Raw genomic sequence first — 21442 nt, forward strand, 5'->3', positions numbered from 1 at the left:
CACTACAAATCAGGACTCTTCTTCCCTCAAAGTTGGTTCCAGCACACGGCAGCAAAGTGAGTGTATCCCCAAAAAACCCGGAGCGTGGAGTAAAGAAAACTAGTGGAATCGATGTAGCAGATGTAACTTGCCTGAGAAATGAATATTTCTCTCTTACTGTAAATCACTAAGTTGTAGGCATTGTTACCTCAACATAATCCATGCAAAGCTGATACCCTAGCGTTATTAAGTTTTCAAACACCAAGGAGCCCTACCTTTACCTGTCCAGACTTCCGTTGGGTGGGTTTCTTTTAACAACTTGAACCATCTCACACCTTGAACCTGAAAGGATGCAAACTGCACTCGGACTCAAGACAGGAAACCAGGTCTTGGAAGGTTAATGTAAAAGTATAAAATAAAAATTAAAATTTTAAAAAGCACTAAACAACTGCATCGTTTTTAAACCTTGGCGAACACCAGTCTGTCACTCGTGGACCTAGATGGCTAAGGAGTGACCGTCCAGCTCTCTCCCCTACGTGTCACACGTTACCTTCCCCCCTTCACCCCCTAGATGCGTGAATTGAGCGCTGTGTCTTTAAGGCAGACGCGCGGAGGTTTCTGCACAGGACAAAATGTCTGCGAGGATCTGGAGAGGACCGGCGATCCCAGACTTGTAGCCCGCCTCCTGCTCCCGCCGCACTTTGGGGGTGATGGGGTGAGTGTGCGCCGCCACGCAGGCGGCCGTGCTCCCGGAGGCCAGGTCGGGTCATGGCCCCACAGGGGTTTGGGGGAGAAGGGGGGCGGCGAAGGGAACGGGGACCAGTCCGGGGCCTCAGGGGCCGCAGGTGAGCAGCAGCCAACAAACGCCACTGTGCGGTATCATCACGGGCTGGCTGCTGCGCGGGCTGCCAGACGTACCCTTCCTTCGCTGTGCTCAGGTTGTCCCTAGTGGAAAAGACGCATGTAGCCCCGAATTCTGTCTAAAGGCACTGTTGAGCTTCCTTCAGCACCTCCTTTTTGCTCCTCCAGCCCCCTTTCAAAAAAGTTATTTGAGAATATCGAAAATCATCTGCTCTCCTTTTAGTAAAACTGCCTTTTTACAGACTTTTAACAGTGGCAAATGGCTGTGTGCCCTATAGTGTGCTCTTTCTCTGAGACTTTTTTAAATTGTTTCTCATTTTGGAGAGGAGAAGCAAAATACGACCCAGATGCTCAAACAGGAATCCCTGCCCCCATCTCCACGGTGCTCAAACAAAAGAATTTTCTGATCCTCTCCGAGTCCAGAGGAGCAGTTTGCTGTAACTACTTACAGTAGCCAAATGCCAGAAGCTTACTCAACAATTTTTTTTTTCTTTCTTGAAAAAAAAATACCATCCAAACTTTGAATTAGCCCAGAGTACATGGATTTGGTATTAAACAGAAGCTGTTGTAGAAAAAGCTTAATAGGGGTGCCTGGGTGTCTTAGTCGTCGTCTGCCTTCAGCTCAGGTATGATCCCAGGGTCCTGGGATCCAGCCCCGCATCAGGCTCCCTGCTCAGCGGGAAGCCTGCTTCTATCTCTCCCACTCCTGCTTGTGTTGCCTCTCTTGCTGTGACTCTATCAAATAAATAAACATTTAAAGAAAAAAAAAACGCTTAATAAATGGACATAATTAGGGTAATTATTTTATGCACTTTGCATTCATGTATTATTTGTACGCCCTTTTTGGCCAAAACTGGCTTGAGGCAAAATACAATAAAAAGTATGCAACAATGTGTAAAATGGCCAAGAGCCAAAACAAGGTAATTCTCTATTAAAAATTCTTTGTATTACAAAGGACTTCAAAGTAGGGCAGTTTTAAATTCCTGTAATTCATACTACAGTATGCATTTTACAAGACAAAATGGATCAACACCCTTCTTTTGAGGAATGTATGTATTAAAGTAATGTAGACCTAAAATAAAGGTTCGGTTTAGGATAGAAACTTTTCATTTTTAAAAATGCATTAATAGAGAATACATCTGGCCTTTTAGCTAATGGTAGAGGTATCTAAGATTTTGGCTTAACACATTCAAAGAACATCTCTGACTCACCATACAATTAGCTGTGGGTTCAGTACATTTTTTTACAGTCCATGTGTAACCTTTTATCTAAATATTTTCACACTTACCCTGTACTGTCTGAGCTGAGTATCCACACTTCACAGTTTGGAGGCATTTTTTTTTTTTTGCTTTTTAACTTCATCTAAATCTTCAGCCTCATGATCCCAAACTAATTTTTCTGATTGGCTGGATCTGTTCATAAAGAGATGAATCCATGGTAGTAAACTAATATTTCTTTTTTTTTTTAATTACGTTATGTTAGTCACCATACAGTGCGTCATTAGTTTTCAACAGAGATGGACAAGTGACAGGTGAACAAATTGTGGTTTCATTGATATTTCAATTGTCAAGGCTAATTATTTGTTTTAATTATTATGTTCTGCTTTGACTGAGTTACTGGTGGATGAAGTAAATGAAAATGTTTTTAGTGTTTCCATCCAAGTAGTGAATTTCACATTAGTGTGAATTTCTTACCTAAGATCCAGGCTCAACATACATGTGTTTGTTATAACTCTGTCAGATTAATTCATCTGAAGTGATTAGCCTTGGCTGTGGAAGAACAAACAGAGCTATAGTTCATTTGCTATTCCCTTTTGAGAACACTGCCTGGTTCTTTGGTCTTTAGCCTGCCTAATATTTTGTATGTGTCCTAGCATAAGTATAAAGTAATAAAATTAACTTCTGTGGGGGTTTTATAGAATGATTCCTAATGTTATAGTCATATACATATATATACCCAAATTTACACAAATTATTCATCCAGGTTTTGATCTCCTTATTCTCTATATTGGTATTCAGGGAGATGATACTGAAGAATCTGGGTTTTAATCTGATAGATTATTAGAAGACTAGAACTTTAGAGAACTGCAAATAAAACTTCAAATGCAGTTTGAAATAATTAATGTGCATTTATTATCTTCCACAGGCTTAAACGTCTTATCATTCCTTCCAGATAATGGATACTCAAATGAAACTCACTATGGGTGAGTTCAGAGGTGTGGTACCAACTCTCCCCTCTTCCATAAAATAACTAAAATCTACTTTTCTTTCAGCTTTTTCCCCCCTCCCCAAAATTGGACTAGAACATTTCCATTATTAAATTAATTTCATGCTAGCTACTTCCACTTAGCATCAAGAAATCTTACTTTAAAATATGAGCTTGGAAGCCTAGTTATAAGACTAAAGAATTGGAACTTTATGAGAGTCAGCATTAGTGGCTGTGTGTTTTTATGAAATTGGGGCCCTGAAAGAGGTCAGGAAGGGAGGAGATGCTGAAGCAGGAGTGTCTGCATGAACATTTGTGTTAGGGCCCCAACGCCCACCCTTTCCCCAGTATAGACATTGCATGATGGAATTCACCCTCATGAGTGAACAGTGCTCTGACCTTTACCATGTGTATCAGAATTATTGCTGGAAGCGTCTCTCCCCACCAGACTTTTTCTTCACCTTAGCTGACCATGTAGTTAATAGGTGTGTGTTTTTCTTGGTTACTTGGTAAGGAAGTATTACACATCATAGGGTTCCAAGTCACCAGACCTCCCCATCATTTTCTACCTGAGAGAGGAGCAACCTGTTTTTCGTGAAGGTCCATTTACGAAGTGAAAATAAATTTGGCTGGGGAGGGAAGATGGATCTGTGATTCTTTTTTGCTTTTTATATCCAAAATCCTTAAGAGAATATTTCCAACTTAAACTACCTACTCTATTGAATAACAATGTCAAAGAGAGTAACACTCCCTTTAGCCACTAAGATACTAATGTGGGTGTGTTTGAGCAGTAAAGACTGGTAGTCTTTTTCGTTCAGGCCCTGAAGTTATACAGCACTGCAGAGTCCAACAGTAAGATCATTTGGATTATCTGATTTTAGCCACAGGTTTAGAGGCAGATAATCTTATCATTTTCCTTGACAGATGGAGAGACTGGGATTTGGTGAGCGGGGTCTAAGAAAACTAGAGTCGGGGCGCCTGGGTGGCTCAGTGGTTTAAGCCTCTGCCTTCGGCTCAGGTCATGATCTCAGGGTCCTGGGATCGAGCCCCGCATCGGGCTCTCTGCTCAGTGGCGAGCCTGTTTCTCCCTCTCTCTCTGCCTGCCTCTCTGCCTGCTTGTGACCTCTCTCTCTGTCAAATAAATAAATAAAATATTAAAAAAAAAAAAGAAAGAAAGAAAGGGAGGTCACTCATTAAAAAAAAAAAAAAGAAAAGAAAACTAGAGTCAAGTTCATTGCATTGAATGCAGCATCCCTTGAATGCCAAAGGATATGAGCAAGATGGGCAGTCCTCCCACAGCACCTCCATCTCCTGTGCATACAGCATCTCCTTCTGTTCAGGCAGGACCAGCAAACCACCTGACACTGAGCAACCTCACACACTGGGTTGCCTCCAGGGCCAGATGGCAGCTCGCTTTGCCCCATAGGACTGTGCTCTCCAATCTCCGTAGTTAAGGCTGCCTAGCCCAGCTTGCACTCACATGCCTGAGGATTTATAAAATTACTTTGTATTTATGTTGTTGGGAAGCTACTCTGTGAAGGTGTATACACAGGTTGTGTCTTTCCATAACATCCGCTTTATTGAATCATAAAGCAATGTTAACACAATTGTAAAAGCAGGTTCAGAATTCCGAACTCAATAATACTTCACTGTGCATTTAACTTGGCTTCATACGAGACTTACAATAGAAAGTACAATATAAAAGGCATAAGACAAGATGAAATAGGGGGAGTTAATGAACCAAATGCAAAGTTTCTATGAGCGCACAGCTGAGATGAGGTCTTGACCAATGTTGGTCCACTCAGTGCTTCCCTTCCTGCTTAGTACGTTCAAGCAGTGGAGGATCCCTGTTACTTTCCAAGATCAGATGGGCAAGATCTTCAGTAGCAGTTGCCTTTCTGATGCAGTCAGACATGGAAGGGTCAGCATCTGGAGAACAGAAGTTTGCTATAAAAATCTTCCCTTTTTAAAGGAGTTTGGTGAGTCTAGCCCTTCCAGACTTCTGATTCTACTGATCACCACTTCTCGGTTCATCCAGGCTCTCTTGCAGGTCATCACTTCTGGGTGCCACCAGGCTGAGACTTTTGGTGATATTTATTCTCAGTTCATCACCCTTGTCTGCTTTCCTGATTCATGACATCATTGCTGGACATGAGTGACTCCATCTTGCCTCTCCACATTATATGTAGACCCTGCCATATACATAGTCTACCTAAAGGTATCCACAAATGTGCATGCTTTCCGAGGACCTCTTTACTCCTCCTTTTGTGTTTACCTCTTCCCATTCTCTTTTCACACCAGCTGCCACTTCTCAGCCGACAATGTATCTTCATACCAGCTGCCACTCCTCAAGTGACAATGGATCTTCCTCCTTATTTTTCTTCATATATATATACAAAATCTTCGTATATGCTACACAGATCTGTATTAATAATAATGACATCATAATATACATATTTTTCTGCATCTGGCTTTTCTTCCTGAAGAGTTCCTGCAGAAATCCCTCTAGGTCTTCTAGCAGAGCTCCAATCCATCCTTTTTAATGGCTGCACAATATTCCCAGGTGTGAATACACATTATTTACCCAGCCATTTTCCAGTTGACAGGTGTTTCTGTGTTTCCAGTTTTTTGCCATTCCAGAGACTACTATAATAAACATCCTAATACATATTATGTATTGGTACTTTTAGTTCTACAGAATAGATTCCCAAGAATGGGATCCCTGATTGTATCTATTTTTAATTAACAGAAATCACCAGACTGCTTTCCTTAAGTCCTCCACATCTCCACTAGTAATGCACGAACATACCCTTTTCTTTGCCTCCCTTCTAGCTTTGGCTGACAGACCTCTTTTGTTTTTGTTAGTGTGATGGATCTAAAATGAGACCTTACTGTTACTTTAATAGCACTTCCCTGAATATAAGTGCTGTATATCTTTTCACAGATTCCTTGGCCATCTGATTTTGTTCTTAGGTCATTTACCTACTTGTATTTCTTGCCCATTTTTCTATTGGATTGTTCCTCTTTTTCTTGTCAGTTTGTAAGAGCTCTTTGTGTATTAGGGTTGTGGCTGAAGTTGCTAAGTCTTCTCTCCCAACCCAAGATAGCGGACTAGGAGGCTACTTTCCTTCTGTACTGTAGGGAGAGTTGAAACAAGCCCAGGGGTTGTTTAGCAGAACTAGGAAGGCTATGATGACCTGTGGCCACAGACGCCTGGGCACTGTTTACTTAGTCTAAACAGAAGACTGTATTGAGCCAGAATGTAGCTGCATGCGGAGGACTGAGAAGGTGAGGCAGTTCAGTACTGTGCTGCCTTCTACCGGTTAAGACCTCCGAGAGTGAAGGCCTGCCAAGGCAGAGGATGTCCCTCTGCCGCCCTTGGAGGGGCAGCGCTGTGCTGGCCAACATTTATGGTGCTGCGTGTCCCTGGCTCAGATGAGGCAGTCCACTAAGTCCAAAGGATTAAGACATCAAAATCATGCTTCTCACTCTTGTTTCCACCTTCACTCTGACGACAGATGGCATTCATATATGTGGCACTCCTCTGGTCATCCCAGATTTTGAAGAAACTCAGAAACATCTTGCAGGGAGGTAAAGCATGACAGTAATTGGTCACCCCTGGCACTTTTAAGGGCACATCAGTAATGCTCACTCTCAGACTTTGGCACAAGTAAGAGAGTCTGCAGTTTTATATACAGTTTTCAACCCCCCAGCTCAAGAAAGCATATCAGAATGCAAAGTGACAGCCTTGATATAGAAAACCTTTAAATCTCTTTTAATTTATAAAAATTCAAGGATTCAGAATCCTATTCTCTCCCCTTTGTGTCTATCTAATAAGAAAGGAACTCTGTAAAAAGAGGATTCTAATGTAAAAGAAATGAACTTTAAAAAAAAAATTTAGGTGAATTTAGGTTACCAAAAACAATTTTCTATACTAAAATCTGGTCTGTTTACTAACCATAATGTTACTAAGCATAATGTTTACTAAGCGTAAATGTAAAAAATTATCCTTGAAAATGCTGTGTAACTCCAATCCTCATCCCATTACTCCCCCTTCTGGGACTTCAGGGATTTAGTAAATCTCTTGGAGGAAATCTAGGCTTTTAATTTCCAAAGACTTTTTATAGTAATCAGCCTTCATGAGGAATTACATTCAAATCAGTGCCTGCTGTATCACAAAATATGTAAATAGCTAGTTTTTTTGTTAGGAGAGGGCTGTACTTGTCTTTTTTTTTTTGATGATTCTGGTAAATTTGTTACCTTTTTTCAAAATCTGTTATGTTAACTGTCATGCCTGACCCTGACTAGCACAGCTCAGTCACAAGACTCTTAGCAACTGAAATAAAAGCTTACACTAAATACTCCTACTATTAGAGCAACTTATTTTTCCTGTTCTTAACTGTGTCTTCCGTCATTCCTAGTGATGTTATAAAAAGAGATTCTGGACATTTATCATCTCCACTGCTGTTGATTCAAAACTTGACAGTACAAATGGACACAGGCTATTTCACTATGCATCTTGGCCTTGATTTTCCCCCTGAAATAAGCTCTCAGAAGACCTCCAAGTCTGCGTGTTCTCTTATTATTTTTACATTTCCAAAACAGATTTGTTTAGAATCACACATTTGGTCCTTTGTGAAATTACATCCTGAAGAATAAACTTCACCTTTTCTATTTCTCCTTGTTTGATAGGTTATTGCTATGATAAACTGTTTTAATAGGAAAGACTTTACAATGATAGTCCCTGGATTGTAGTTGGATCCTTTTAACCACCGATATTTGTTGGACAGAGCAAGAAACTATTACTTTTCTTTATCTCCTTCCTCAATTAAAAGCATTGACAAAGGTTTTTATCTTTTAAATGTATAAAGGGGATGAGCAATACAGAAAACTGATTTGTTTTATAACTGGAGCAACTCTGACAGGGTGAGAGGAAAAAAAGAAAACAAGAGTAACATGGTGCTAGCCCGAATTTCTAGTATCTGTTTAGGAAGCTGTTTACTGAATTTCTTTTACTCACTGTGGCCCTTTTATTACTCCTAGCACTACTGATGGTTCTTTAGAACTCAGGATTCATGCTGCAGTGTTCCTACAGGAGAACTGACATTGGCTGGAAACCCTGAGGCATGACAGGGACCCCCCAAGGCCCACAGGACATGGCCTACCAACTAACTTAAAGGTAAAATTTTACAAAACTGCTTTGTGTATTTGTTTTCCTAAATATGTATACTTTTAAAACATTTTAGTGGCTCTTAGTACTGCCATTTTCCTCAGAAGCACATCGTTTTTAAAGTCATAAAACAAAGACTTGTATTTGAAAAACCACGTCCTCACTGAAAGGTCTTTAAAAAGGCTGTTCGCCCGGGGCACCTACACCCATTAAGTCTAAGAAAACACTTTTCTTTCCCAAGGCTTTCTTCTCGCCTCATTTCTGCAGTCTGTCCCCTAACCCCGGGAGCAGAAGACAGAAGGAAGTTTTGTAAGAGAGAGCAGGGTAGACTAGTTAAAACTCTTTAGTACATGGGGCGCCTGGGTGGCTCAGTGGATTGGGCCGCTGCCTTCGGCTCAGATCATGATCTCTGGGTCCCGGGATCGAGCCCCGCGCCGGGCTCTCTGCTCCGCGGGGAGCTTGCTTCCTCCTCGCTCTCTGCCTGCCTCTCTGCCTACTTGTGATCTCTCTCTCTGTCAAATAAATAAATAAAATCTTTAAAAAAAAAAACAAAAAAAAAAAACTCTTTAGTACAGCACTGACTGGGCTGGTGCTTCCCCTTTGTTCGTGTCAGCCCTGTGAGCCGGGGACCTTCTGATCTTGAAGAGAGCTCCCAGGCAAGGGCGGAAGGGCTAGGCAGGACTAACATTCCCTGAGGACTAAACCGTATAACAGGAAAAAGAAACCCAGGTACCACCCAGACGTAATAAAAAGGGGGCCACTTCTGGCCACCGAAGTTGTGCATGTGAGTGTGTGTGTCGTCGCGTGGCTGTCCTTACCCCTTTCTCTCCCTCGGAACGCAGGCGCGGCGGAGAGAATGCGGAGTGACGAGCTGGCAGCGCCCATGGAAGACACCCGCGGGCCGGACGACGCGGCGGCGCGCGGCGGCCCGTGTCCCGGCCTGGCCCCGGCGCCTCCCGGCCGCTTGGGGGCGCCGTACTGCGAGGCCTGGGGCTACTTTCATCTTGCCCCCGCGCGCCCGGGCCACGCCGCGGGCCAGTGGGCCACCTGCCGGCTGTGCGGGGAGCAGGTGAGCCGCGGCCCGGGCTTCCACGCCGGCACCCCGGCGCTGTGGAGGCACCTCAAGAGCGCGCATCGGCGGGAGCTGGAGAAGAGCGCCGCTCGCCGCTCGCCACCCGCCGCCCCTTGCCCGCCGCCGCCGGCGCCGCCGGGCCCCGCCCCGGCCGCCGAGGGCGACTGGGCGCGCCTGCTGGAGCAGATGGGCACGCTGGCCGTGCGCTGCAGCCTGCGTGAGCGCGAGCTGACGCGGCGCGAGGCGGCCGTGGAGCAGGGCGAGCGCGCCCTGGAGCTGAGGCGCCGGGCCCTGCTGGAGGAGGAGCGCGCGGCGGCTCAGGCGCGGCGGGAGCTGCAGGCTGAGAAGGAGGCGCTGCAGGCGCGGCTGCGGGAAGTGAGCCGCCGCGAAGGCGCCTTGGCCGCCGCCTCCGTCCCGCTGCAGACCCCGCTCAAAGAAGAGCCCGAGGGGGAGAGGGACGGCTACATAATCACCAAGGTCCTGCTGTAGGCTGTGGCCCCCTTCCGCCCCCAGTGCTCCAAGTGTCCCTGGACCGGCCTTACCTAGGACCTGAATCTCAGGCCCGACGACATCTCCACCGGTGGGCCCTTGAGAAGCACTGCAGAGGCCAAAGCAAAACCAAAAATCACTAACGCCCCGTGACACCCCCCCACCCCGGGGGCCTGGGAGCACAAGCTCCAGTGGCCTCCTTTGTTCTTGGCCTTTAGTGAGCACCCGTGCAGGAGCTGGTTTTCCTCCAACTGCCTTTGGAATGACAGCTCCAGCAACTTCGTGAGGCTAGGTCACCGGAGCAGTCTTGTAGCCGGTGACTTTGAAAGGACAGAAACTTCCTCGTGTACCAAAGACTAACCTACTACGTGCCTGTACACCAGCCAGGGCAACCCGCGGTGGAGGGTGCTTGGAAATTAAGATAAAGCATTTTATCCAAGAAGAGTTTTACTCACTTCCCAATGAATAAATAAATCTTTGATAATTGGTTTGCCTAGCAGGAAGTTCTGAAAATGGGGCCATTTAGCTTCCACAACCGCTCCTTACCCTGTCCTCCCTAGTGCCTCATCAGAGCAGTCTGGGAGAACCCCTATTTACTCCACTCCCTAGCTTGCAGATAGTACCAAGTGCACCCTGTCCTCACACCAGCTGTTTTCTTTCCATTTCACATCCAGTGCCAGCTGTAGTGAGTTTCCCAACTTTCCTGCCTCACACTCCCTTACTAGCAAAACAGACCTCCTCCCTCATTGTTAGGAAGAGAACTTGGTTTCCCACATATCCACAGTCCTCGCTTCTGGGCCAGAGTAGAAGGAAGGCATTCCTTCAATCTGAGGCCATCTCTGCCTCTTTATCTGTTCTCATCCATTTCTCTTCCATCATTACTGGACCTTTGCTCCATTACCGTTTCTTCTTTCCTCTGACTTATTCCCTCCCTTCCCCAGACTACTGTTCCTTAGTAACACCCAGTCTGCCCTTGTACTAAAAAGAAAGACTCCCCCAGCCTGGCTGTTCCCACTGGACACTATCCAAGGGGGGCCTGGTTATTCTTGCTGCCTATACTTCCTCCCATACTTCAGTTCTTCACTAGTGGTCAGCTTCCCATCCTACCCTGGACCCTTAAGAAGCTGAATATGACAATTTATTTTCAGCCCTCATCTTGCTAGTCAATAAACACCACATATAACCCTCCACCTAGACTGAGCTATTAACATTTTGCCTTATTTGCTTTTTCGGCTCTCTTCCCCAAACACACCTCTCATTTCATCCATTAGTATTTCAGCATATATATCCTAATAGCCTCTAAAGTAGTCCTTAATCAAAATTCTGCAATTGTCTCAGAACTGTCTTATCTTCTCTTTAAAAAGGGGGGGGCAATCAAGGTTCATTATTTTTTATTATAACTTTGTCTCTTTTAGTCTAGAACAGCTCCTATGACACTTTTGAGAGTTCTAGCCATCTGTCTTATAGAATGTCCTTTATTCTGGATTTGTCTGATTGTTTCCTTAAGTCAATTTATGTACTCATTCTTGACTCATCTACCCCTGTGCCGGTGACTCCTGACTACCTCCAGCCTCGAGGTTCTTCCCAGTTCTGTCCTTCACGTCCAAACCCCTGCTGCATGTCTCCACCTCTATTTGTATATCCTAACACTGCTGATCCAAAGGGCAAATCTATTCCATTCCACGTTCCCACCCCTTACCTAATAACTAACATTTACTGGGCTCTTAAAATGTACAGCTACGCACTGCACACTGCATGCATTACCTCACTTTATTCTCATCGCAGCTCCCTAAGGAGGTAGTAATGTTACGCCCATTTACGGCTACGGAAACTGAGATACAGAGGCGTTAAGCAGCTTCTATAGGATCGCAGCTGGTAAGTAGTAGCATTGAGATCCAAATCCAGTCTCCACCTTCAGACATGCTGTTCCTAACTGCTGTACTGTCTCTTGCTAGTCACTGAGCTGACACCAAGTTTCCTCCCTCTCATTCCAGGTACTACTGTCAGTGACATTAACATGCACTGAGCATTCACCATCTGCCAGAGCTGTGCCAAATGCTTTACAAGAAAAACTGCCTACCATAGAGCAACCCCATGACATAATTAATACTATGCCCATTTCGAAAAGGAAGAGACAAGCTTAGGGAGTTAAGCCATGTCGAGGCAGAATGGGAATTGAACTCATGTCACTGAATCCCAGGTCCCTGATCTACTGAGTCTATTTCTACAAATTGTCACACCTGTCTTTCTTCTGATGCCACCTGCCAAGCTCAGGCCTCATTTATCAGTCATCTGGGGTTCATCTTCCATCCTTGTCTTCCCAACTGTCCTCTTCCTAACACTCAACTTGACCAAAGGAACTGTTTTTCGTTTGTTTGTTTGTTTTTAAATTTTATGTATCTGACAGACACACAGCGAGAGAGGGAACACAAGCAGGGGGAGTAGAAGAGGGAGAAACAGGCTCCCTGCGGAGCATGGAGCCCGATGCAGGGCTCAATCACAGGACCCTGCGATCATGACCTGAGCCAAAAGCAGACGCTTAACTACTGAGCCACCCAGGCGCCCCCAAAGGATCTGTTCTAAGCCAACATTGATTATATTACAATTCCTGCTCAAAGCCCCCCTAAGATCACCCATCATTAATAAGCTTCGACTTTGTAGCCTGACATTCAAGTACCCCAACCCTGCTATCAGTCTTATCTGTCCCCTCCCCTACCTATACTATATGCTCCAACCCAACCAGACTCTTTGTTCTTTTTGACATGCCTTTGTCTTGGCACCTGTATGCCTGTTTGCCCTCACTCCACTTAAAAGGCCTCTTCAGTCTCTCAGTATGAAGAATTCCACTGAATTCTTTTTTCAAAGACCAAGCTCAAATTCAACTGCCTGCATGAAGCTTTCCTTGATTATTCCTAATTTAGAGATGATTCTTTACTTCTCTGGGCTCCTTAGCATTTTATAATCTCTTAACACTTAGAACGTGCCATCTGGCATATAAGTCTATGGGTTCTTGTCTTTCCTCCTGCCAGACCCAAACCCTTGGGTCTATTCCTACAGTGCTTTGCATATAATAGCTACTCAATAAATATCTGAGGCATTGAACTCAATGTGTTGAGTTTTACAAGTCAGTTTTCCCAGTTATTAATATAATTATTCATTTATCTTTAATTCTGAGTAGAAGTCACAGCAGGAAAAAAAAATAGCCTAGAAGGAAATAGCAGTAACAATTTTTTAAGTTTTTTAGTCAAGTGTCCATTATTGCACTGTTCGGTTTGAATCCAAATTAGTATTTCACTATTAGTATGTCATTATCAGGAATGTTTCTCTTAAAATGTTTTTCATTACCCAAGTAACACAAAGGCAGTGCCACACTCAAGGAAGAAATCAGAACAACATCCCCCAAGATCCTGTCACCTTAGAAAACTGTATAAACATTTTTATGTATTTTATTCTTTCGTCTTTCACAGTCTTTACATTTCCTAAAAAGAGTATGTTATTTCTATTAAGTACTGAAATACAACTTCTTCATGTGGATGTATAACTTTGGCTATATGAGGAATTTGAACACTTTAGAAGAAAGAAATCTACAAACGTTACTCTTCTATTTCACCAACTGTTAGAACCATTAATATCAGCAAAGATTGACTTTTAGAATCTCCAACTGCTCGCTCAAGAAAGATGACTAATGGGAGCACCAATAGCTTCTGTTTGCGAGATGGGGGAAAATAGTTAGCCTGACTAGTAACTCAGTGCTGGCAGTGGGAGTTAAGCAAAGAGATTTTACTTTCTGCTTTATATAGTTCTGCACTGTTGTATTTTTTTACACCAAGCATGAATTACTTTTATAATAAAAAATAAAATTATTTACATTTCTCAAATTAGAACTCCTGACCATTCCACTTTCTTAGGTAAAATACACAAAACCCAACAAAAACTAGTGTAATCCCCACTTTTAGAAAAGCCTAGAGAGAAATGCAGCCCTTGTCCAGTCTAACACTATCATCTGACAGAAGAGAAAAATGAGTCCCTGAGTGGCTTGCCCACTATCAGGAGATAATACCTATGGTGATTCACCTGACTCCAACCCCAACAGATACTGTGCCTCTTTAGCCTTAAGGACTCCTGCTGGCTCATTTGTCAAAGCCCAAGGGCTGTCAGGACCAGTAAGTCAAGCTGCCCTCCAAAGAATGTAGAGATGGGTTATGGGGACTGCACTGGTCTGCCTGTGACCCAGTTGACTCACAGCTGTCATTGCTGATGGGTGACAGTGACACAACTCGCCTAGATCAGCTGGGCTTCCCTGACTTCCGTGACTGGGCTTGCTAATAGAGCCACCCGCATGCTGCCTTTGAGAGCAAGCACTCAGTGGCGAGGTGGATGGCTGGAACGGGGATGCAGAATGCCCTGAACCCAACTTCTGAACTCCTCCCATAATGTAAAGTGATCAGTCACTTCTTTAAGTTAAAATCTGGCAGAGACGAGGAGGAAGCAAAGCAGGGCACTGACAGCCAAAGTTGAAACAGCTAGAGCCCTTTATATACCCAAGTTGTCATCCCTGGAGCTGGAGATGGAAGAGCTGGTTTGGGCTTTCTATTTTAAATAGCTGTCCATATCTTCGACATCTTAGGCATTCATTAAGACTGGGCTTTTGTTTTGCTGCCACTCAATAGGGAATTCTACTTTTAAAGGTTTGAACTTCTTACCTTTCCACAATCTAAATCTGCTTTTCTGCAAAATGGATGAGGTGATCATTAAGGTCCTCTATGGCTCCAACATGGTATGATTACATGTAATAGTTTAACATCAACTGACCTTTGAGTCATTGAGTTAACTGGATTTTCTTCTTCACTTTAGAAGAAATGTTGACAGTAACATGCTTATTCTCAAAAAAAAAAAAAAAAAGTATATCAAACTTCTTCCACAGTATTGAGGTACTCTATCATTCACTCCCTAGAACCCAAGATGTGTGCAACGGTCATGAGTATGCTCTCTTGTACCCACTCTTTTGTCCTCATGACATAATTGTCCAGATTTTACAAATGAGGCCACACACTTCAAGGCAAAGTGACCTGCTGAACGACAACAGCAAATTGGAGGCTGGAGCTCAGTCCGTGGATTCCAGTCATACCTGGGACCAAATTTCCTCCCAGGCTTCCCTTGTGGTCCACCTCTTCACCAGTGCTATCCTGGGTGGAGTACTGACAGTTGGGTTGATATTGGCTGCTTTCCACCCACAAGTTCTGTTGCTGGGAGTAAGCCAGACCTTAAGGAAGTGAGGCTGATTAGTTTGCTGTTGTAGCAAGTTACCACAAACCTCGTGCCTAAAAACAACACAAGTTAATTATCTTAAAGTTCTGTAAGCCGAAAGTCTGAAATTAAACTCAGTGTCTGCAAATTCATGTTCCTTTCTAGGGGCTCTAGGAGATGGTTTTTTGTTTGTGGTTTTTGTTTTTGTTTTTTTTTTTTTTTTTTTTTTTTTTTTTTTTCATGCTCTAATCTTGGGTTTTTGTTTTTTTGGTTTTTGTTTTGTTTGTTTGTTTTTTTGCCTTTTCCAGCTTCTAGAGGCTGCCCACATTCCTAGGCTTGTGGCCCCTTCTATCTTAAGGTCAATAAGGGCCATTCTTTCTCACATTGCATCACTCTGATACCCTCTTTCACATTAAATGGACCCTTCTCCTTATTTTATGGTCTGTTGGTTAGCAACTTAATTCTATCTGCAACTGTAATTCTTCCCTGACAGATAACATACTGATAGTTTCCAGGGATGAGGACATAGATATTTGCTAAGGGGCAAGTGTGGGGAATCTATGATCTGCCTACCACATAGTATTATCCTGCCTTGCTTAGGTTTGGAGGTATATGAGAAAGGCAAAGTGCTTGATGGGGAATCCCTATTCCCCAGAAATCAATACTTTAATGGGGGTCCTAATCTCCCCCACTTTTGTAAATCTGCTTAGAGCAGGGAGTGCTCATAGACTTTTCTGAGATAGATACCTGCTAGGAGGGTGTGAAGGATGCCTCTAAGGAGAAATCAGAGGCCTCCATAATGTTGAGAATTAAACATTTAAATATCTGTGCACTCACTAGGACCTGACTGACTATGAAGGTCAAGTGGTGATATGTGACTTGTAAGCCTTTGGAGTCAGATATGAATTAAAATTTAAGCTTCCCTCAAAGAAGAGAGTATTCAAATATTACAATTAATAAAGTTGTTGAAATATTTTTTTAAGACTCTTAAGCTTCCAACCATGCATGTTACATGTCACCTTGGCAACCACCTTAACCTCTCTGAGACCCAGTTTTCTCATTGGTAAAATGGGAATAATATATACAATGATTGAATAAGATATTATTTGGGCAATTTTGACATATAGTTTAAACTCAGTAACTATGACTTCCTTCTTTTTCTCTTATCTGAATGGGAGCTCATAACCAATCCAAAGGATCTCAAAAGACCAGGTTCCCTGGGATGATTCCTGAGAACAGCTGCTCACAAGCCACACAGGTTTGCCAAGTCATTTTCCTTCATGATAGATACCTGAGTTCTCAAATAAGCTAATCCAGTCAAAATTCTTTAAGACTTTTGACTATAAAGTCGTTTGACCAAAATTACAAGTCAATGTATCAAAACCTACTCATCTACTTTTCCCTTCAAAGCAGTTACCTTGAAAGACTAGAGAGTTATTCCAAAAATGCTTCCATACTTAAAACATCTCTGGAACTCCTCTTCTACGGTAGCTCTCAGAGTTTCTGGAACATTCTTAAAAACATCCTTAAGTTGGGAAATACTCATCTTTCCAGGAAAATTTTGATTTTTTTTTTTAATACATCCTTAAGTTGGGAAATACTCATCTTTCCAGGAAAATTTTGATTTTTTAAAAAATATTTTATTTATTTATTTGACAGAGAGAGAGGTCACAAGTAGGCAGAGAGTCAGGCAGAGAGAGAGGGAGAAACGGGCTCCCCACTGAGCAGAGAGCCCGATGCGGGGCTCAATCCCAGGACCCTGAGATCATGACCTGAGCCGAAGGCAGAGACTTAAACCACTGAGCCACCCAGGCGCCCCAAATTTTTATTTTTTGAAAAGAGCAGCCAGTTATTCAGAGCCCATTCTTATAAATATGGTAGATGATTAACCAGATTAACATTACTAGTAAATAAGGTGTATTATAATAAAGCAATAATTATTTTTGTGTGGCTCATAAACCTTCATAGTGTTATATATTAAGGTTAAGTAAAGGTAGCATGGTCATGTAGACATTAAGGCCCACTTTAGTGGGTTTATGATGTGAATTAATTCAAACAGCACTGGGAGTCATTACATATTTAAATAGTATTAAATGTTTCTTTTTATGAAAATTTTAATTATGACATTCTCTGAAATCTGATTTCATAGTACTAAAATAAAGGCTTTAAGGAAAAGCATTAAATGCTAATGAAAGCTTTATTATTTCAGTATATATTCTCCCAGGCCTTTGGTCAAGGTAAGTAATGATCATATGAAGGAGTTGGCAACCTTCCTGGCCTCTACAGTCTACTAGTAACTGAAGGCTAAGTAACACACTCACATGTTTAAATATATTGAATAATATTCTACCAACTTCTTCCTCTCTTTGCTTTCTGGACAATGAAGTATCATGGCATCTTAACACAGATGAAGAAAGCTAGCTTTTTGTTGGAAGAATTTCTGAAAAGTCATTCTTACTCAAGCAGGTGAAAGTCATCATTTGCCTCCATTTACATTAACTTCCCCAAGTGTGTCTGCTTCTCATCCTCCAGGGACTTTGTGATTTACATGTTCTCCATCAATTCCAATTTCCAATGACCTGATTCATCTTGCCTTTTTTTTTTTTTTTTTTTTTTTTTTAGTATTTCAGTAATCTATTGTTCAGACTCAGAACACAAAAGCCCAGTATTTGAGCAGGCAGAGTCCATACTATTCACAGGTAATGAGGAGATAGATAACTGAATGAAAGGCTGCAGCATCAGTAAGGTTTTACTGTAGTCTACATATTCAAAACCTTGAATAAACATTTTTTGAAGGCAGAGTTTGTAAGATTCCCCTAAAAAGGTCTGGTTTAGGGGCAGATGTGAAACATTTGAAAAACAAAAACTGTTCCTTCCCCAAGAACTCTGGCTTTTGTAAAAACTCTGAAATGAACAGAAACTGTTTTTGGATTAATACTCTGGACTATCAAGGCCTTCATGTGACTACTTGGCCTTTACATGCTACAAATACTATCCAAAAACAAATGTAAGCTCCAAGATTACAGGGAGTCTTGTTCCATTTACTACTGTATCCCAAGCACCTAGCATAATGCCTGGACTTTATTAAGTTCCTCAAGGCTATCTGCTGAATGAATGCATGCTGTTTGAAGATTTTACTGTCTGAAATCAGTCCCTTTTGCAGTTCTCCTACAGTTCTCCTGCTTCTACAGTGTACTGAGAGCCAGGGTGGGCCTGCTTGATGTCCCTATCACCTTCTCCAGATGGTTTCATTTCTAAAGTCATGCCAAATCCACCCCTTCTTTGAGAAAGACCTCAAAGTCCCACCAAAAGACCTTCTACACTTTATCACTATAAACTACTAGTCTCCTGCTCATTCTGCAGTACTAATTAGTAAAATCCCTCCTATCATCACCTGAAGGAATGAAGATGACGCATCCACTTACACACCCCACTCCGTCCTCTGACTTCCTCTAACTTCAGAAATCACCATACCTACTCCAAGATGCTTCTCCTACAACTGCGCCCTTGCTATTGGTAGCATGGTGTAACAACACTAATAACTGCTAATATGTGAGGGCTTATTATGCACCAGACACTGAACCACATAGGCCTTATCTCATTAAAACTTCCCAATAGCTACATGAAGACAAAGTCTAGAGGTTTAAACAAATTTTAAACATCGCTCAGCTCAGGAGTGGTAGAGCTAAAATGCGCATCCGAATCAGCCAGGCTCCTTAGCCTGTGCTCTTAATAGTGCACTGGGATGAAAAGAATCAAGATTTAAACCCTAGCTCTGCCACTGTGCCACAGAAACTTTTTGATTTTGAGCAAAGTAAAAACCTCTCCAAACCTCAGTTCTTTTAATTCATAAAATACTGGCAGGAATAAGAAGATAATGTATGTTAAGTGCTTAGCAGAGTGTCTGACATGCTACAGATGTGGGTTTCATCCATCCTACCAACACATGCTCTTTGAGCACATCATAAACATCGAATGCTGTGACAGGTATGGAAGATACAACAGTGAATAAGACCAAAATGGTCACTGCCTTCACAGGTCTGCACAGCTCCTGATGGGTGCTCAGTAATATCTGATAGATGGAAAAAGCCCTCAAGGAGGTCTGTTAGCCTCCTTCAATCAGTCCCTCTTCAATCAGCCAGTTATTCTGATATAAAGCAATCTAATGAGAATATTTCACTGCTTAAAACTTTCAGGAATTCCACACTGTGGAAGAGATAAAATCCAAATTTCTTTTTTTCTTATTATTATTTTCCTAAAGTAGGCTCCACACCCAATGTGGGGCTTGAACTCACAACCCTGAGACCAAGAGTTCTATGCTCTACCGACTTAGCCAACCAGGAGCCCCAATCCAAATTTCTGAACATAATATTATAGCTATAGGTACGTGGTTCAGTGCCCCTCCCCACCAGCTCCTCTTTAAGCCGTGAAATTCTTTCTATATATGAAATCTGGAAGTCAAATCAACATAGACTAATTCTGGTAACAGCATGAGAACTGGAATTACCAGTTTGGCATCCTAACCCTTTCCCACCCCCATCACTTATTCAAACATACACACACGCATACATACCCACCTACCCGCAGCTCCTTTAAGACAATGCCATGGGGGGGCGCCTGGGTGGCTCAGTGGTTTAAGCCGCTGCCTTCGGCTCAGGTCATGATCTCAGGGTCCTGGGATCGAGTCCCACATCGGGCTCTCTGCTCGGCGGGGAGCCTGCTTCCCTCTCTCACTCTCTGCCTGCCTCTCTGCCTACTTGTGATCTCTCTCTGTCAAATACATAAAATCTTAAAAAAAAAAAAGACAATGCCATGGGTTCTATCAAACTATGTGAAAACCAAGTTTTAAATCTGGGTGTTTCTAATTGTAGAACACAACCTATCAGGGGATTATGAAATCAATTTAGTGGTTGGAATTACTGATTTGGGAAACAAAAATAGAGTACATTATGTGAACTAACAGCTAAGTGTTGGTATATAAAACCTGTTACAGAGGAGCCTGGGTAGCTCAGTCCATTAAGCGACTGACTCTTGGTTTTGGCTCAGGTCATGACCTCGGGGTCCTGGGATTAGTCCCACATCAGGCACCATGCTGAGCATGGAGTCTCTTGTCCCTCTCCCTCTGCTTCTCTTCCCGCTCTCTCTCAAATAATAAAATCTTAAAAAAAAAAAAAAAAAAAAAACCCTGTTATAAATGCATATACAACATACTTATGTTCTGAGCCATGATATAAACTATATTTCTTAACATGGACCATGGTCAAAATGGTTGAAAACCATTGCTTCACACCCTCTGTGTAGCTAGCCTCAGTTCCTTCCATGCTTCCTCAGTCACACAAAACTCCATCTGCATCAAGCCACTTGCAATTCCCCAAACCCACCTTGTTCTTTCACTGCTTGCCTGTAAGCTATAACCCAGGCACAGTGCTAGGCACTGGGAATACAGTTGAGAGAAAAACCAAGGTCTTGCCCATATGGCACTTAAGAATCTAGACAGACAAATGCTATACTAATCACATTAGTCTCTGTGACCGAAAGTAAACAATCTACATGAAGCCAATATGGATTCCCAAGAACATTTATCAAAGGCAATCGATCAGTCTAGGGGACAAGGGATGCACCCCTGAAGGGAATTAGCACAGATCTAAATGTCAGAGTTACCTAGGTAAAAGGGTACAGGAAGAGCAATGCAGACATAACAGAAGTTCAGTGGCCCTAGGGTAGAGAGGATGTAGCATGATTGAGAAACTAAAAAAAGGCCAGCATGCCGAAGCCTGACAGCAAGTGGGAGTGATAGGAGAGAGGACAGGAAAAGCTGGCGGTGGCTAGACCAGGTAGGGTGTTATGGGCCAGGATTACTCCTCAGAGTAATGGGAAGCCACAAGAGGTTTTAAGTAGGAGATGACGAAAGGGGTGCTCTGTGAAGACACTTTGTCTGCAGTGTGGAGGATAGACTGGAGGGAAGACAGGAGTTGGAGATGTATCCTGGCAAACAAAACCTGAAGTCAAGGGAATGTAAACGGTAAATGAAATGCGGCACAGGAGAGTGAGAAAAATGCCTGGGGTTGAGCCCTGAAGGCCTCTCCACTTCCAAGTGTTATATTCCTACCTATTATAAAAGTGTATGAGCACACATAGGTAAGTGCACAATTATACTTCCTTCAAAGGTCACATACAGAAAAAAATGTGAAAGTCTGCTCACTTCTTTAGCAATCAGTATTAACAATTTGACGTGTACCCTTACATTTTTTAAAAGATGAGATCAGGCTATACACACTTTTCTACAATCTGCTTTTTCAAGTCAGTGATGTAGTGAGAATATTCTTTATCAGGATATAGATAATTCTAACACATTTGAATGGTTTCAAAGTATTACACAGTAGGACTGCAAAAACAATTTAACCAATCCCACAGAATTC

At 42.7% G+C, this 21442-nt stretch overlaps 2 protein-coding genes and 1 non-coding gene across 8 annotated transcripts in view; 2 read left to right on the forward strand and 1 right to left on the reverse strand.

Moving 5' to 3' along the window:
- AGGF1 (angiogenic factor with G-patch and FHA domains 1) overlaps positions 1–21442 on the reverse strand; it is a 123967-nt gene that overhangs the window by 62687 nt on the left and 39838 nt on the right. Inside the window, exon 15 of one of the 3 annotated variants that reach the window (XM_045999137.1) lies at positions 4265–4974. The exons of 1 other annotated variant lie outside the window; for it this stretch is intronic. The gene's annotated coding sequence lies outside the window, so the exon portion shown is untranslated. Of the gene's footprint in view, positions 1–4264; positions 4975–9776; positions 15040–21442 lie in introns of those variants that run through there. One more of the 3 variants, XM_045999138.1, reaches the window with a different exon arrangement.
- On the forward strand, positions 604–9788 carry ZBED3 (zinc finger BED-type containing 3). Of its 4 annotated transcripts, none has more exons than XM_045999141.1 (4): positions 604–694; positions 2986–3055; positions 8089–8224; positions 9058–9788. In XM_045999141.1, the coding sequence occupies exon 4, from the start codon at positions 9072–9074 to the stop codon at positions 9774–9776; it is 705 nt and encodes a 234-aa protein (XP_045855097.1). In that variant the 5' UTR covers positions 604–694; positions 2986–3055; positions 8089–8224; positions 9058–9071; the 3' UTR covers positions 9777–9788. The 4 variants fall into 4 exon arrangements, with proteins under 4 accessions (XP_045855097.1, XP_045855096.1, XP_045855099.1 ...); XM_045999140.1 differs by having other exon boundaries at positions 2986–3043; XM_045999143.1 differs by having other exon boundaries at positions 2986–3043; positions 8141–8224.
- On the forward strand, positions 6319–6456 carry LOC123939564. The gene has a single exon (XR_006817929.1). It is a non-coding gene; the product is annotated as a small nucleolar RNA SNORA47 (small nucleolar RNA).

The sequence above is a fragment of the Meles meles genome, chromosome 3 (assembly GCF_922984935.1).
Source record: "Meles meles chromosome 3, mMelMel3.1 paternal haplotype, whole genome shotgun sequence".
In the NCBI taxonomy this organism is placed as follows: Eukaryota; Metazoa; Chordata; class Mammalia; order Carnivora; family Mustelidae; genus Meles; species Meles meles.